Source organism: Lagopus leucura, unplaced genomic scaffold (genome assembly GCF_019238085.1).
Source record: "Lagopus leucura isolate 7727_CA_CO unplaced genomic scaffold, USGS_WTPT01 Super-Scaffold_100002, whole genome shotgun sequence".
NCBI classification, from domain to species: Eukaryota; Metazoa; Chordata; class Aves; order Galliformes; family Phasianidae; genus Lagopus; species Lagopus leucura.
In genome coordinates, this window is record NW_024962263.1 from 43,589,686 (window position 1) to 43,605,145 (window position 15,460).

General features: G+C 40.4%; 1 protein-coding gene across 3 annotated transcripts in view; it reads left to right on the forward strand.

Moving 5' to 3' along the window:
- DLGAP1 (DLG associated protein 1) overlaps positions 1–15,460 on the forward strand; it is a 225,454-nt gene that overhangs the window by 160,213 nt on the left and 49,781 nt on the right. Inside the window, exons 5-6 of one of the 3 annotated variants that reach the window (XM_042870219.1) lie at positions 10,907–10,927; positions 11,581–11,585. The exons of the other annotated variants lie outside the window; for them this stretch is intronic. Of the exons in view, the coding sequence (XP_042726153.1) occupies positions 10,907–10,927; positions 11,581–11,585 (26 nt within the window). The remainder of the gene's footprint in view (positions 1–10,906; positions 10,928–11,580; positions 11,586–15,460) is intronic. 3 annotated transcript variants of the gene reach the window in all.

Below are 15,460 nucleotides of genomic sequence, written 5' to 3' on the forward strand. Positions count from 1 at the left end.
AAGAGTTGATTCCCCTCCTGTTTCCCCAGTTCTTGAAAAGCTACTATTAAAAATAAACTGGCAGAAACTAAAAAGGTCCAGAACAAAGTGATCCTGGAGGCTGCTATAATTTTGCCTTTGGTTTGTAAGATGTATTGCACATAAATGCACTAGAATATGCTATTGGCAAGGCTAAAAATCAAGCATTTTAGAAAAGGTAATTGTATTGATAATGAATCTTTTAAAAAAGAGTTACATCCAGGTATTTCAAATGGGTCTTATTTCAAGGAGTCTTAATACGTCCCCAGAATGTTTCCTTCATAACTTTCCATTTAGCCCCAGAAATAATTCCTTTTCTTGAAACCCAAAACAGCAGTGACAGCTCTTCTGCAAGTTAAGACGTCACTGGTTAAAATCTGATAGCTCATATCCCTGCAGGCTCAGAAACTGGAGCTTTTTATCGCTGCAGAGGGTTGATCTCCAGCTGCCTAATTGTTCTGAGCAGCTGCTTCTTTCAAATCCTATAAGGACCCGATGTATCAAAGTTAAAATTATCAATTTATGGCATGAAAAAGCCTTCATAAGTTTTATACATATATTTGTTTTTATGGTTTCAAAACTTGAGCCATACTGATTTGGGCACATAACATCTGTACAAGAAATGTCTTTGAAAACTGAAAAGCTAAAATGTTTTTTAGAAGTATTTCTACATTCAGGATAGACTCTAAAACTTACACCCTCTGACATTGCTCGTGTACTTTTGTAGTAGAATGTAACACGATACAGTGTTGGCTTCAAAACAGGTTTGTTGCACAGCTGCCCTTTGCTTTCAGTAACTTGATTTCAATAATAATGAAAAATGTGCTGTCCAAAGTCAGGTTTCATAACATACTGTAAACAGTATAATTTGATCTCAGCAACATTAAGGATGGCCAATTAAACAGAAAGTCAATCAACCAGCCACCTGTTCAATCCCTTCACTGTCCCTCCATCATCTAGAAACCTCTTTGCATTCTCAGGCTTTCCCAGAGTCTTTTAGAGTAGATGAAAACGCAGAAAGTCACCCCAATGGGCTGCCAGGAGCAGAAGGAGCAGGAGACCCTGAAGCTGCCCCAGAGAAGCATCCCAACATGTCCCACAGAAAACCCACCTGCAGCTAACACAGTTGCCAACAAGCAAGTTGGAGCTACTGCATTTAGTATCTGCCAAAGTTGCTGAGTTTTGACAGGTCTGACAACACTAATCATGTGTTTGGTCTTAAAAGCTTGGGATTTGATATAATGATAGGCCCACATTCTTAAATTAAGGTTTTAAAGCTACTTTGAAGTGACAAAGGATGATATCTTCATAGATCTTATGACAACTAAATGATATCATATGTTCTACCTCGTTTTTCTGTGGAAATTAATTACCTAGACCAATGTCTATCATTATGCTGTTTTCTCTTCAAATAACTGTCATATTAACTGCAAATGCAATTTATAAAGTGTTCACTTTCTGCAGAATATACTTATGGTATCTTAGTGTTGCAGACTATATGTCATATGAGGTCATTTCAGTGCTATTCCAGATGGAATCAATCAGGATAGAAGAGGCCTATGACCATGCAGATGAGTGTATCAGCGTGCAAAATTTGATGATTTTACAGTCACTTTTAAAATTATTTCATTTCTCTCCCTATACTGTACAACAAACAGATTATTCCTCACCATAAAAACATTGATAAAAATCCATACCAAACAACAATACACAGCAGGAGACATTTGCACACACCTTGCCAGAGTTTATCCATGCTATATCTTTAATTCACTTAATTGGTCCTGAAGGTTTTCTATAAACTAGTATAGGATGGTTTTGAGTTTGTCTTTGCAAGGATGACTAAATCAATTCCTGGTCCTTCAACTCAAATACATGCATTTATACGAAAAATCACACTAGTACTTATGTCATCATATTGATTTAGAAATTCGTAATGTGAAGTGGGTTGGAATTTCTGTCTTTCTGTCATAGGTGTGAATGCGAGGCTTGAGTTTTGATTGTCTTTTCTGAGAGGAAATCTGCTAATGTCCACCAAGCAATGTTGATTTGAGTGAATAACAGTTATTTGTTGGCATGAAATTTTGCCAATAGTGTAATGAGTAATGAAGTTAAAGTGCCAAATTTTCCAAAATATTTTGTTCCTGTGTTTATCAGTGGAGTGAATCCTGGAAAAAACACTGCAAGGAAGAGGTAGCTAGGTGATGTCCATGACAATCTACGCACATATAAGTCAAAATATGGTTGCACTTGTACAGGTTCCATAAATATTTTCAGAATGGATCTTTTAAGTGGAAATTATGCAGAGAAAACGTCATGCAGTGATTTCTGAAATATTTGTTCTTTTTTCACTGGAGAAAAAAAAAAAGACATTTCATTTCCTCATCAGACCATTTTTATTTCCCGCTGAATTCACTTTTCAGTATTCATGTTTTCGAATAATCTGTCTTTTATAACAAATCACTGTGATTTCATTCGTGTTTTTAAAACTAATTGTGGTAATACTCAACATTGACATTGTATTGTTCATCCTTGAAGCAGTCCATGAATGAAAAAAATAAAGGTTATTATTTCTGCATCACTGATGAGAAAGCTGAAAAATAAAGGGAATTAGAGCCTGAATTTTAATCTGGACTTTCTGATTCAAGTCTTGTAGGTGCTGATAACTTTAAGCTTTTTGTTTAAATACTGAACTTTTCTTCCCCTCATACTATAATATATATGAAGTGGATTTACTTGGCTTCTATTTTAATTCCTATTAATTTAATTTCATTTCAGTTAAGAATTATGATGAACCAGAAGGAGTATTAACTATAAACATTAGTTTACACCTCAATAATTTGGTTTTCATTCAACAGATATGAAAGCAGTGATTTGGGAATGATTATGCTGATTGTAAATGTTCAGAAACTGTGACAATATATTTCATAATTAAAAAGTTGTTTTTTTCTAATCAATATACTGCTAAAGAAGTTTGGCGAGGTGATTACTGAAGTTTTGTCAAGGAAAAGTTGCTTCTTGTCAACTAGAAGAGGACTAAATCAGAATCAAGCACATTCCCATGACAGCTGGACTTCTAATCCTCCTTAGAGGGAAATGGAGGAACTGAGGTGACTTCTTTTTTATACGCATGAGGCTTCTACATGAAAAATTTGGTTCAGCATCTTCCCAACAGTCTCACTTGTAAGCTTGGTAGTTTACCTCACTTTTTTTTCTGCTCAACAAATTAAATCGATCATTTTAGCAAGTGTTTGCCTCCAGTGTTTAGAATCTAAGACTCCTTGCAACCAGTTAAATTATTCAAATGTTTCGTATCTATCTGGACTTTCTGGTCTTTATGTGAGACAGGAAGATTAGCCCTTATAGTTAACTTTATTTCCTAAAAATTGATGAAATCACTGACTTCCTTATTTTTTTGCAACACAAATGTTTGCACTCATGAGAAAATTCAGCTGACTTAATTTTGGCAAATGAGGGAAATAAATGGCAAAAACAGCTGTAAGGAAATTAATATTTGGCTAGTTTGCTTGGAGTACAGTGTGTTTCTCAGTGAGAGTAGAATTTCTCTCTGCTAGAACCATTAATTTCGCTGATTTACTGTAAACATTTGAAAAGACATAAGAGAGCCTAATTTCCTGTCTTTCTTTTAGAAATAGTACTGCCTGATTCCCACGTGCAGCATACTTCAGCTTGAGTGTTTACCAGTCCCATTTATCATTCCTGTTGTGCCTGGGAGGCAGGCTTTGAGCTCTGGCACACGTGCTACCCTACTTCGCTGCGAAGAGGGCTGCAGTGGGATTCCTAAACTTCAAACTACATCCAGAGCAGGTTAAGCTGGGATAGCACTAAGATCCCTTTCCTCAAATTCTTGAAACTAGGGAGCTCAGATGCAGGTTTATGAATCACCTGAAAGAAGTAAATACAAAGTGATTTTGATTTTGTATGAGGATGAACTTCACAGAACTTCAGGAGAATCCTTAAGCTTCTTTTAGTCGTGGCTAAAATGGCATAGTGAAACATTAACTTAGCTCTGGGATTTATCCACAGCTTCCAGTGCAGCTGCTGTGTGAGTCAGCAGCTGACCTAGAGCCCAAAGTTGATCCCTTGCTCTGTTCAGTGACTCAGAAGAGGGACAGATGACATGGCTTTCTAGGACAGACCAATACAGAAGTGTTGTGGATGGTCATCCCCTTCCCTGAGGTCAGCAGGGAGTACCTCCCATCAAGGGCAAAATTAATAATCATGGAATCATAGAATGGCTTAGTTTGGAGGAACCTTAAAGCCCACCCAGTCCCACCCGTGCCATGGGCAGGGCTGCCCCCCAACAGCTCAGCTGCCCAGGGCCCCATCCAACCTGGCCTTGAGCACCTGCAGAGATGGGGCACCACAGCTTACATGGGCAGCTGTGCTAGTGCCTCACCACCCTCTGAGTAAAGAATTTCCTCTTAACATCTAGTCTAAATCTCCACTCTTTTAGCTTTAAGCCATTATTTGTCCTATCACTGTCAGACCATGTAAAAAGTCAATCCATCTCCTGTATAAGCACCCTTCAAGTACAGGAAAGCCACAACGAGGTCTCCCTGAAGTCTTTTCTTCAGGCTGAACAAGCCCAGCTCCCACAGCCTTTCTTCATAGAAAAGGTGCTCCAGCCCTCTGATCACCTTCATGGTCTCCTTTGGATCCACTCCAACACCCTTAAGCCTCAGCAGTGCATCCAGGATCTGCCCTGCTGGCAGTAGACTCTGACCTCTGTAAAAGACAAACTTGGAGAAATTTCAGAGCTTGGCCTTTTCAGTAACACAAGCCAGCTTGGCTTGGACAAGCAAGATGAGATGATCAGATCAGCAAGTTGTGCTGCTGTATCACTGAAAGCTGTACTCTATCTAGATTGCTATCAATTGCTTATGGCACATTTATTAACAAAGAAGAGGATCTTTTGAACTCTAAGGATAATACTCTTCCATGTCCTGTGATTAATGCAACTTATATCACTTAAGATCTTACATTTACCCTGATGAGATTCACCTACTTTCATGATGAAGTCATTTAAATAAACATGCTTCTCTCATTAAAACCTTGTTATAAATGCCCTGCCTCTGACTTAAGGTAGCAATATCTGAGAAGGCTTCATCTTGCAATAATGAAGCTCTGAGTAGCTGTTAGCGTGCTTGTAAATGTCCAGGTGCAAGTGGGCTGGATTATTACTGCTGAGGTGAGAATTTTCTTTGTTATCAGCTTGTTTCTGTAGAACAAGAGGATGTATTTCTAAATCATTCTGGATAACTAAATCTATTTTTTTCTCTAATTCTCTGTTCTCTGACCCAAATAGAAAATGTTATTTCACTTGTTTCCTGTTAACTCTCTCATAAATGAGTCTTGTGCCTGTCTTAGCCAAAAGAAAAGCGGGCATGCTACAGTTCTGCTGGATGACTAGAAACTGCTTATTTGTTGACCCACTTCTTGCCTAGCAATGAAGCCGGAACACAAAAAATCCTGGCTGCATTGATCTGAGACAGATGAAAAAGCTTTGGGTATTTTGTTGCCAATGCCCAGAAAAAAGGAAAAAAAAAAAAAAAGGATATGAATAATTTCCAAAAGAAGAGCTTTAAAGAGCATATGTGATTTTGAGGATTACCACATGCAAGTGGATTACTATCTGAGAGACAAAGAGAATAAGAGATTACTGCACATTAAAAGGGAGTTGCTTTACACTAAAGGTGTACAATAGTTACACATTTTGTGTAATACAAGGCTGGGGAGCCTTCTGCCACAGAGTTATTTGTAACAAGGATCAGGGTGCCAGACAGCCAGGATTTAGTAGGAGCTTTCTAAAGACATACTGTCTTAGTTTTTCTGATCTCAGCTCCATGTTGTGCTTGGAATGTGCAAAGATGTGTTTGCATTCGGAAGTGAATTAACATCAACAATAATCAGCTTATAGAATCCTGTTCTGTGATATGCTGAAGAAAAGAAAAATCCCTCTGGACATTTAGGTCAAATGTAAAAAGCCTCAGTGTTGGTTGGGGGAACATCCAGCTGAATGATTCTATGATTCTCCAGAAATAGCTCCTATTAAACTGCCCAACAAAATAGCCTTCTTTTTTGCAAAAGGCATATCTCAAACATTTCATTTCCTTCCTCACATCTTGTAGATTTGCTTTCTTCAGCTGATTACAGCAAAACTCCAGAAAAAAAAAAAAAAAAAAAAACATTTGGAAGTTTATTTATAAATTATTATATGATATTTTTAAAAGTAACAGTTTATATTTTCTTGTAAATTTTATATTAAAAATCAACAATCAGAATTACTGTGGAATTGGATGGGTAGAGGTTTAACCTTAAGGACAAGAATTTGTCATGCATCTCATTTTGCTTCCTCTGCCTGCAGATTCAGCTTGAAACTCACTTGTAGGTCAGGTTTAAGCTTTGAAGCTGTGAAAGCAGTCCTGTAAACACATTGCAAGTGAATGACAGTCCCACATTGTCTGTCCCAAGAGCAGAGTGCAGTAATTCATTAACTCTGATCTCTCAGCCAGCCATTTGCCATATCCCTTATATGCAGCCTGGCTCACTCAGGATCGTGTTGTTCTAGTATTCACCAAATAAAGCGTCTAGACACGTTGCAATAAGCCTACTGTAAGTGTAATTAAATAAAGGCAGGGAGTTCGTTAACGAGCTTTTGGCAGAGCAAGCCACTCAGCAGCACTTCGGCAGTTCACTTTTCTGTATCCAGGTGATATTCACCTGTAAATGGGAGTGGCGTGGGACCAGTGTCTGCCTGGCAGGCATGCACCATCCTTCCTGGTCACAGTGTGAAGTAACGAGGAAACACTACATGCAGCACACACGCAATCTGGCAGGATGCTGTAGCTGAGGAAGTAACAAGAACAGGCAAACACCAGAGGGAGTTATTGCTCTACTGCAGAGCTGCCAGAGGAATGCCTCTCGAGGCGGCGCTTTCAAATAGCATAACTGTTCCTAAGCAGAAGAAAAAGTGCAGATGATATGACTTACAGAATTGTAAATGGTGAAACTATTAATTCTAGTGATATTTGGAAGAGTCTGCATTCCTCATCTTTTTTCTGTGTTTATTCTAACATACGTTTTGTACCAGGAAGTTCCTACAGGTAGAATCACAGAATCATTAAGGTTAGAAAAGATCAGTAAGATCATCATGTCCAACCATCACCACCACAACCACTAACCATGTCCCTCAGTGCCACATCCACACATTTCTTGAACACCTCCAGAAACGGTGATATCACAACTTCCCCACACCCACAGCCTAATAACTTTTCAGTGCGAAGTTTCAGAACCCAGAGCCAGATGAGCAGGAAATAAGAAATTAGCATTTTCACCAGCTTATTAAATGGGCCTTTTCCTGCCATTCATCTACACGTGTCCCACCTCATACGCAGTGTCCATGTCATGTCCTGAGAAGTTCTTAGTAGCTGGAAAGGGCCAGGATGCAGCCATTTCTTCAGCTGCCTTGACTTGCTTTGGAAGGCATGCAGGTGGGAAAGAAGCCAGTGGAATATCTTTTCATTGGAATTCTAAAGTTTTAGGACTTTAATGGTACCATATATGTTTCTATTAAGCATCCTATATATTTCTTCCTAGGAATAAAAAAAAAAAAAAAAAAAAAAAAAAGAATAATTTGCTGCAAGAGCTGTTCTCTGCAACAAGTCACAGTTCTTGATCTTACAGGTAGATCTCAAATAGTCGAGGAACAACCACTGTTCTTCAGCTTTGTCCCATGTCCTCAAAGGATCCTTACACCATGTAAATCTTAACCCAGAAGGCACAGAGCTGACACATACCTCTCTGTGAGCCTCCAGGTGACTGTCAGCATCCCCTGCACTTCACCTGCAGCATGCCATGGCTACACCTCTGCTCTCCCAGCAGCTAAGCCTGTGTTCTGTCTGTGTGCCTGCTGCAAGACAGGAGCCCACAAAACCTCAGCTGGCCCAGGGCAGGAAAGATGAATCCGCTGGGCTCTTCGTGTAGAGGCTCTCACAGCACCTTGATTTTCAGTAATTGATACGAAGAAAACAGACTGCTCCGAGGTGAATCTCTGCCAGTATTTTTTAGAAAAGCATTTCAGCGAACAAACCAACTGAACTCCATTATAATCTGCAGAATGCTGGGGCAGATGGGAAGCTTCTGCAGTTTGCAGCTGAACTTCCAGGACAATGGACTAAAACTGAGCCTCACTCACTGCTTTTTCTCCTCATGTAATTAATGCTTCTGCACTGGCTGCTCTCAGTTGCTATTATTTACATGGTGCTCACTTTGCATAGCCAGTACACCAAGTTTCACCTGTAGATTAGAAAGCAAAGAGAAGTTCCTTACACAATCCTGCTGTCTCTTCAAAAGAGAAGATTTCAAAGTTCCGTTCTATTCTGAAAAGGGTATTCTATAAAAGTTGCTTTTGAGAAGATACTTCATTAACAAATATCAAGTAAATCCAGATGGAGCCTGAAGTTCAGTTGTATTCCCCTGCTCCCAGGATGCTGCCACACTGAAGGATTCCACAACACGGTTAATAATTTTGACAGTTTTATTGCAACTGTGTGAGCTGTTACAGAGACCAACCTATTTTCTTTTCAGGTGTGTCGGCTTTATAGAGCTCACCATCATAAAAAGAGTCTCTTGGAACTGTTATGACGGTGAATGCAGAAGAACATACATTCAGGTTGTTGACTTGCACTGTAGAGATCTTGTTAAAAGATTATTAGTGGTGGATGTTAGTAGAGGTGGATGTTTAATTGTTGTTTCATTAAACCAGACCCATACACAAATTAGCAGGCAGTAAATTTTTTTCTTTCAATAGGTAAAAAGAACCCTGAGAGAAATATAATCAAATTCTCATCTTAATTACACCAACACAAACATACAGGAGGAGAAATGTATTTGGGCAATTAATGGTGTGGATGGATGCCTGGTAAAAATCACAGAAACCTTTTTGCAGACCAGATGTTTAAGTAGGTTTGCTTATGTAAATCTGTTTAAATACTGGTGTTACTGGGACTTCGGGATGATTCCCTAGTTATAAAGTAATACATTGCTCCTAATTCTGAAGATATACATCAGCATAGAGACTTCAGTCTACACAGAATGTGGAAAGAAGTAAGGATTGTACATAAAGGCCAACTTCACCTTAGGAAAGTAAATTTCCTGAGGTTGTTTTTGTAGCCAGTGGGGAGACAGGGGCTGCTCCACACTCCTCAAGTTAGTTTGTACTGACAGCACACTGTCTTCAGAAGCAGCACTGTCATACCATGTCCCTGTTTCACAGCTTATTGTTCCCTCCAGTTCTGCTGGTATGGCTATTCTCTAAAGCAGAGCCATGAATCTGGCTTTAAAAAAAAAAAAAAAAAAAAAAAATCAGGGACGGGAAAGGAAAACAGCCTGAATGTAAAATCAGTCATGTGAGTCATGTACCTGATCTGGCTGATGGCAACATCCCACAGGTGTGCTTTGGTACCAGGAGGGATGTTGTAGTGCAGAATGGGCAGGAAGTGGTTCCAGTAGCTGCACTGGTGCTACCATGGAGTACAATTATCATCAAACCTTGGCCTTAGGACATGTTCTGAGAAGGCGTGAAATGAGTAAACAAACCTTTCATCAGGGACTTCATCGCCACCAACATTTAAACGTTTCTATTTGACATTTCCATGTGAGATTAAAACATTTCTGTGTGATTTGCCCACAACTCCTCAATAGGGCAGGCGTTTCTTCTGCAGCAGTACTGTAACACTGTGGTGAAGAGAAATAATACATTTGTAAATTATCTTTTATGATGAATCCTTCTGCCCAGTTTGATGGATATCAATTTGCTGAGGAATAGGGAGAATCTGCACAGGAGATCATGGGTTTAGCCATGTTGGGTACTGATATTCAAAACAAGCTGAAAGCAATATACTGACATCACCCAAAACATAAAAATGTGGTAAACAGCAGACACAGGAGCCAGGGCACTGGTCTGTGAGCTGTATCCTTTGGTGCATGACATAAACAACAGAAATGTTCATAGGTACATTAAAAAATCAAAAGATATAGCACAGAAAACCTCCAGACATGGCACTAGGGAGGGGGGAGCAGTATGGAGTGACTATTTTTGGTTAAAATATGTGCTATTAACAGCTTAGATTTGCAAGACAGAAATCTTTCTCATATTGTCTGATTCTTCCAGGCTTGAAGGAAGCCAGACTCCCTTTATTCTTCGTTAACAGATACAAAAGTTGATGCTTACTCCATCACCACAGCCCTCAGCAATGACAACCATCTCACCCACAGCTGACAGCATCTCAAGTCAGAAAGGAACAGTGATATGATACTGTTGGATGAGGCAGGAGCAGAGGGAAGTTACATGCACATATATGTGAATTTATTCATCAGATAAGCATACTTGCAGAAAGGACAAGGCTTCTGAACTGTTGGGGCAATTGTTTCTTTTTAAAACGAAGGCACTACATTCAGTTATTTGCAGTGCCAAGAAGGTCTTACATTCAAATGTAATCATCGCAATTAATGATCATTACATCTTAGAAGGTTTTTTCAGGCAGCAGGTACAGACAGCAAGCTAGGCATTCATAATGTGAAGAATCATTTTTCACTAGGATCTTTCAGGATCTGTATCTGTGAAAAGAAATCTTACATGGGGACAAGAGTGATAAGAACAAGGATAAAAAGATTGGAGTTCTCTTGTGAAAATGTGGCTTGAGATGCTCTTACATTTCCTTTTGAATAACAGATCTTTAGAAATCCATGCTTTGATTTCCTACTTTGAACAATACTAAGATCTCATTTTCTACAATAGAACAAACCTCAGTCTTAGCAGCATGTGGCATGACTACAGAGTGCAGACAAGGAAGAGTAGCTCTTGCAGGGTGAAACTCTCGAATCACATGTGTCTCTGCAGCCAACATTTCCTTTATTTATGTCATTCCTTTTTACATAGAGCTCTTAGGACACTTGATTTGATATTGTGGCCTTTCAAAAATGTTGCCTCTCTCATCTGCATCAAATAATCTCCTACGCCATATTTTCCCTAACTCAGCTAGGTTCAAAACCATTTTCAAGGTAGTGTGGCATCTTATTCCCAACAGTTTACATATTAATCCCAAACTCAGCATTCCTTCATGTCGCCAAAGTTTATTTCTCTAATTTTAATGAAGGATGTTTGGGTGGAAAGTTTACCTGTCTGGAGACTGACTGATGTAATTTTATCACTGCTGCCTTGTCAGGCCTAGTCAGCAAAGCGTTTAATCAATACCCTCCAATGCTGAGCTGTAAGCATGCTCTCAGCCTTGCTACTAGAACTCTCTCATTTCATTTTTGCATCAGAATTTACATCAGAAAAGTTGCATAAGCATCAGCCTAGGATGGTAACTAACCTGCTAACTGAAAGTACATCCAGGCTTTCTGAGAGCAGCCCCGCAGGTGGTTCTGCTTTGTCTCTGTTGTGTCCAGTCTAATCTGTCCACTCACTGGCACTCAGATCCATACAGGATCTTATGGAGACCCAAAATATGTCTAGCCTTGTTTGCAGGATTAGAGAAGTGAAGGTCTAAGCAGTTCTTCCTGCATCCAGTCCTACTCCCACTCTCTAGGATCTTTTGGGAGTTAATTTTCCACCTTTGCTCTGGTGTGGGCCAGAGTAGAGACAAAAAGCATCTGAATGCACTACTGTAAATAAGTTTGAGGAGCCTTTTCATAATATGGTGGTAGTGCAGCAGCAACCTCTGTTTCATTCAGTCTGTTTTCTTTCACTCCCAAAATGACACACAAAACTCAAGAACATAGCATGATTCTTATTAAAGTCTGTCCTCAGCCAAGCCTCTGCTTGACAGTTCTCTTGTTTTGCGGAGGATTATTTTGGGGGGCAGCTGAGGCGAGAACAATAATCTGAGGCTATTTGTACACACACAGATGTGTATTGCTGGCCTAGCATTTCCCTGCCTGACCTCAGGAAGATGTGATGAAACCCAGTGCTAGCAGCTGAGCCAGTGAGGCTCTTATAACTGATAACCGTGGCATGTTCTGTGATGTGGTTTGCCTGGAAACCTATTTGTTTCTTTTGAAAAGCCAACATACCAAAATGACATCAGCTGTAGTGTGTGCTGAACAAGCTAGGCTGAGATGGCAGACTGCTTTATTCCCTAAATGATTGCAGATGTTTGGGTGAAGGCTGCAAAACATGAGGCTTTTCAAGTGCATGCATGTGGGAAATGAAGCTAGGGATGTATATAAACATGAACATATTTGTTAGATATTATAGCCAGTCAGCTGATCGCATTTCAGAGTGGCAATTCTCAAAGACGTGCAAAAAAATCAGTGGAAACTATGATAGCTGCAATACATCTGGTTTAGTGAGGTTTTTGGTTCTTTTTTTACTTTAGACTATATAGGTTTACCTCCCTTTGTCTGCTGCCAGTTGCATGTAGACATATAGAACTGTCAGCAGTCTGAGGAAAGAGGCTTAGGAGATATGCTGCTGGTTTTTATTACCACCAGATTGCTAAAGCATTATATCCTGAGCTAGTTTTCCAGCAGGCTGAGCCCCAGCTCTACATCCCAGGAGCCCACTATGCTAAGTAAGATCTGGCTGGTACCAATTTAGGAACTTTTCCATGCATGCAAGTCATTTGCCAGAGCCATGGGCATAGTAAAAGGAAAGGAAGAAGAGCTACTAGCTGGAGAACTACTGGCATTGTCTCCCTCTGAACTCCAAATTTGGGCTGCTTGGCTCTGTATTTTAGAAGGAAGGTCCTTACACATCTTGCCAGTGCCTTTTCAAGAAGGTGAGTGGTTGTTGGAGGCCATACCATGCATTTCATAGGCAAGGAAAGACCAAGTCATCACTTGCTTCAGGTTCAGAATGTTAATGGTGAACAAAATGTGTCACAACAAAATGGTTTTTCTGTTACCCAATTGGGCCAAATTCCAGGTTATTAACACCTTCTAACTTGATAAACTTGATGTATCTTCACAATGACTTCTCACAGCTTAACCTTCTATGTAGCTATGGAGAAAGCAAAGAGGAATTGTCTGCTGCATCATTCCAGTTGGTCTTCAGAACTATCTCTAGTTATGTTTGTGTTAATTTCCTTTAAACTCAACTGACGTTTCTACAGCTTGTGTTTGTGTAACTGATGACAAAGTTAAAATGAAGCCTCCAGCATTAATGTATTGGGAAAGCCTCATCTTTCGGTTCCCTTAAAAAGTGAAGTGTCAACTGTCTTTTTTAACAAATTTTGCACTTTCTTTTATCAAAGTGGATAGCTTAAAAGATGGAAAACATCCACGTTGCTCTTTTCTGTTTGACATTTTACATCACTGTGTTTTCCATCTGCAAGTGTTTCCTTACTTCTTACACTTTGCAGGTAGGAAAAATGCCATGAGAGAATCACACACAAGGCAGCATGTTTGTGTGCCAAGAAGACTAAAATTGAATTGCACATGGCTAGGGAAGAGCATTCACTGTTTTTACAAAACACATGCAAAATTACTTAGATGCTTTTATGTTACTGTATTGGTTCAAGAAGCAACTGTACAAGTGAGAAAAGAAAAATTCACTAAGGGTTATTAATTCCAAAGAATACCATATCAGACTAGGGAAATGGCTAAGATAGAGGTTGCTGGCAGTCGGAGAGTAGCTAAAAGAGAGAGAGTGATTTGCCTTGTTCTAGTAGCAAGCAGACTGACATCACTGACATCACCACCATCGGAGGTGGCAGTGGAGACTTGATTGAGTTTTGGCTGCTCCTGCAGTATTGCAGTGAGAAAAACAACTTCTCTAATATTGATGGCAGTTCTCATTGTCAGCACAGGTTTACTCCAGCTAGGAGATCCCGCAACACACACTGGCCTGTTTCCAAGTAATTACACACTACTGAGGAAGCGTCTGTAGTGGAAGAAAGAGGGAGGGTTTTAGGAGCATTAGTTGAAAAAGAACTCTAAAAAAGTTTGTTGTGTTCACCAAAAGACAAAAGTAGCCAATGATTTCTAAACTCAGTTTTTATTCTATGGTTTATGTTCTGGTCAGAGTTGAAAAACCTGTCTGCTGTCATGTTCCCCTTTCTTAGGCAGCACCACAGATCATGCAGGCTGATCTTAGTCACTCTGTACGGACATAAGTCTTTCTTCAAAAAGTGTTGTATTGTTGGCATCTTTCAAGATAAAGATCAGAAAGCCATACTCCTATTTGCAGCTCCTTGTCACTAGAGTTAAAGCATAAGAAAATTTGGAGAAGGACTTGCTTGGCCAAGGTGCTATGCTGACATAGTGATACAACTGTGGAGCCAATGGGTTTATTTCAGAGGACCTCTGGATTATTTCTTTATTTTTTTCCCTTGTCTCGGGCAAGAAGATTATTCCAGATTGAGGCTTCTGTGGCATATGTTTTCTGCAGATCCAGTGATAACAGCAGTGTTGCAGTGAGGTCCCTGTATGAGTTACGTCACTTGTTTTTTGACTCAGCGGTGGGAGATGAACAAGCAAGGAAGCCTGCTGTCGCTGCTGGAGAAAGGATACAGGCCCTGGCAGGCAGCCCAGGCCTGCTCGGTAGATCAAAGACTCTTCTCTTGGCTCCCACAGCAACAGGAAAAGCAGCTGCCCAGTACCATTTCAGCATCCTTCGTTCCTTCCCCCTGTGCCAGCAAATAACAACTTCTTCTCACTCCCCACCTCAGAAAGCCTCTCCTTTTGCTCTCCCAGTCCCTGAGGTCCTTTTTGGAGGGTGTTTGGGTTTGCTACCTGCATGCCTCGGGGTCAGCCAGCACAGACGCTTGGGGATGTGGCCCACACTCCTCCCAGAGTAAAGGAAAGAGCCATGGTTAGAAACCACACACTGTTTTCCAAGACACTCCAATGGAAGATTTCAATTTGGAAAAGCACTTTCTGTGCCAGAACAGCATAACAGCCATGCTTTGAACACCTTCCCACTCACCTCCCAGGAAAATAAATAGCATGGCTCTTTTTTGAGGCTGCTTGGCGAGGTTTTTTTTTTTTTCTCAAAGCCATGACTCCCTTCCTTCAGAGCTGCTGCCTGTTAATGCTGCTCTGCGCCAGCCCTGCGAACTGGCGACTGCAGGAACACCTAGGAGACCTGCTGGGAAACAGCAGACCCTGTGGCAGGCACATTAGGATCTGGAAAGTCACAGTAGACCTCCATGAGCTACAGGATGGGATGGTGGATGAGAGCCTTTCAAAATGACCATACTGCATATCAAAGTCATGTGCAGCCCTGAGGTACCAAATGAGTGCTACAAGGGACCTGTGGCAGTGACCACAACTCCAGAAGGTCTTCTCTTCCAGAGGAGGGAAGCTGCTAGCTGTTTGGCCTCATGAGAATAGGTGGAGGAGCTGCCCTGCCTCTGCTACGGCTCTTAGAATGTTTCTGTGATTGCTTTTGTGAGCATGGTGAGATGCTCCAGCCCAG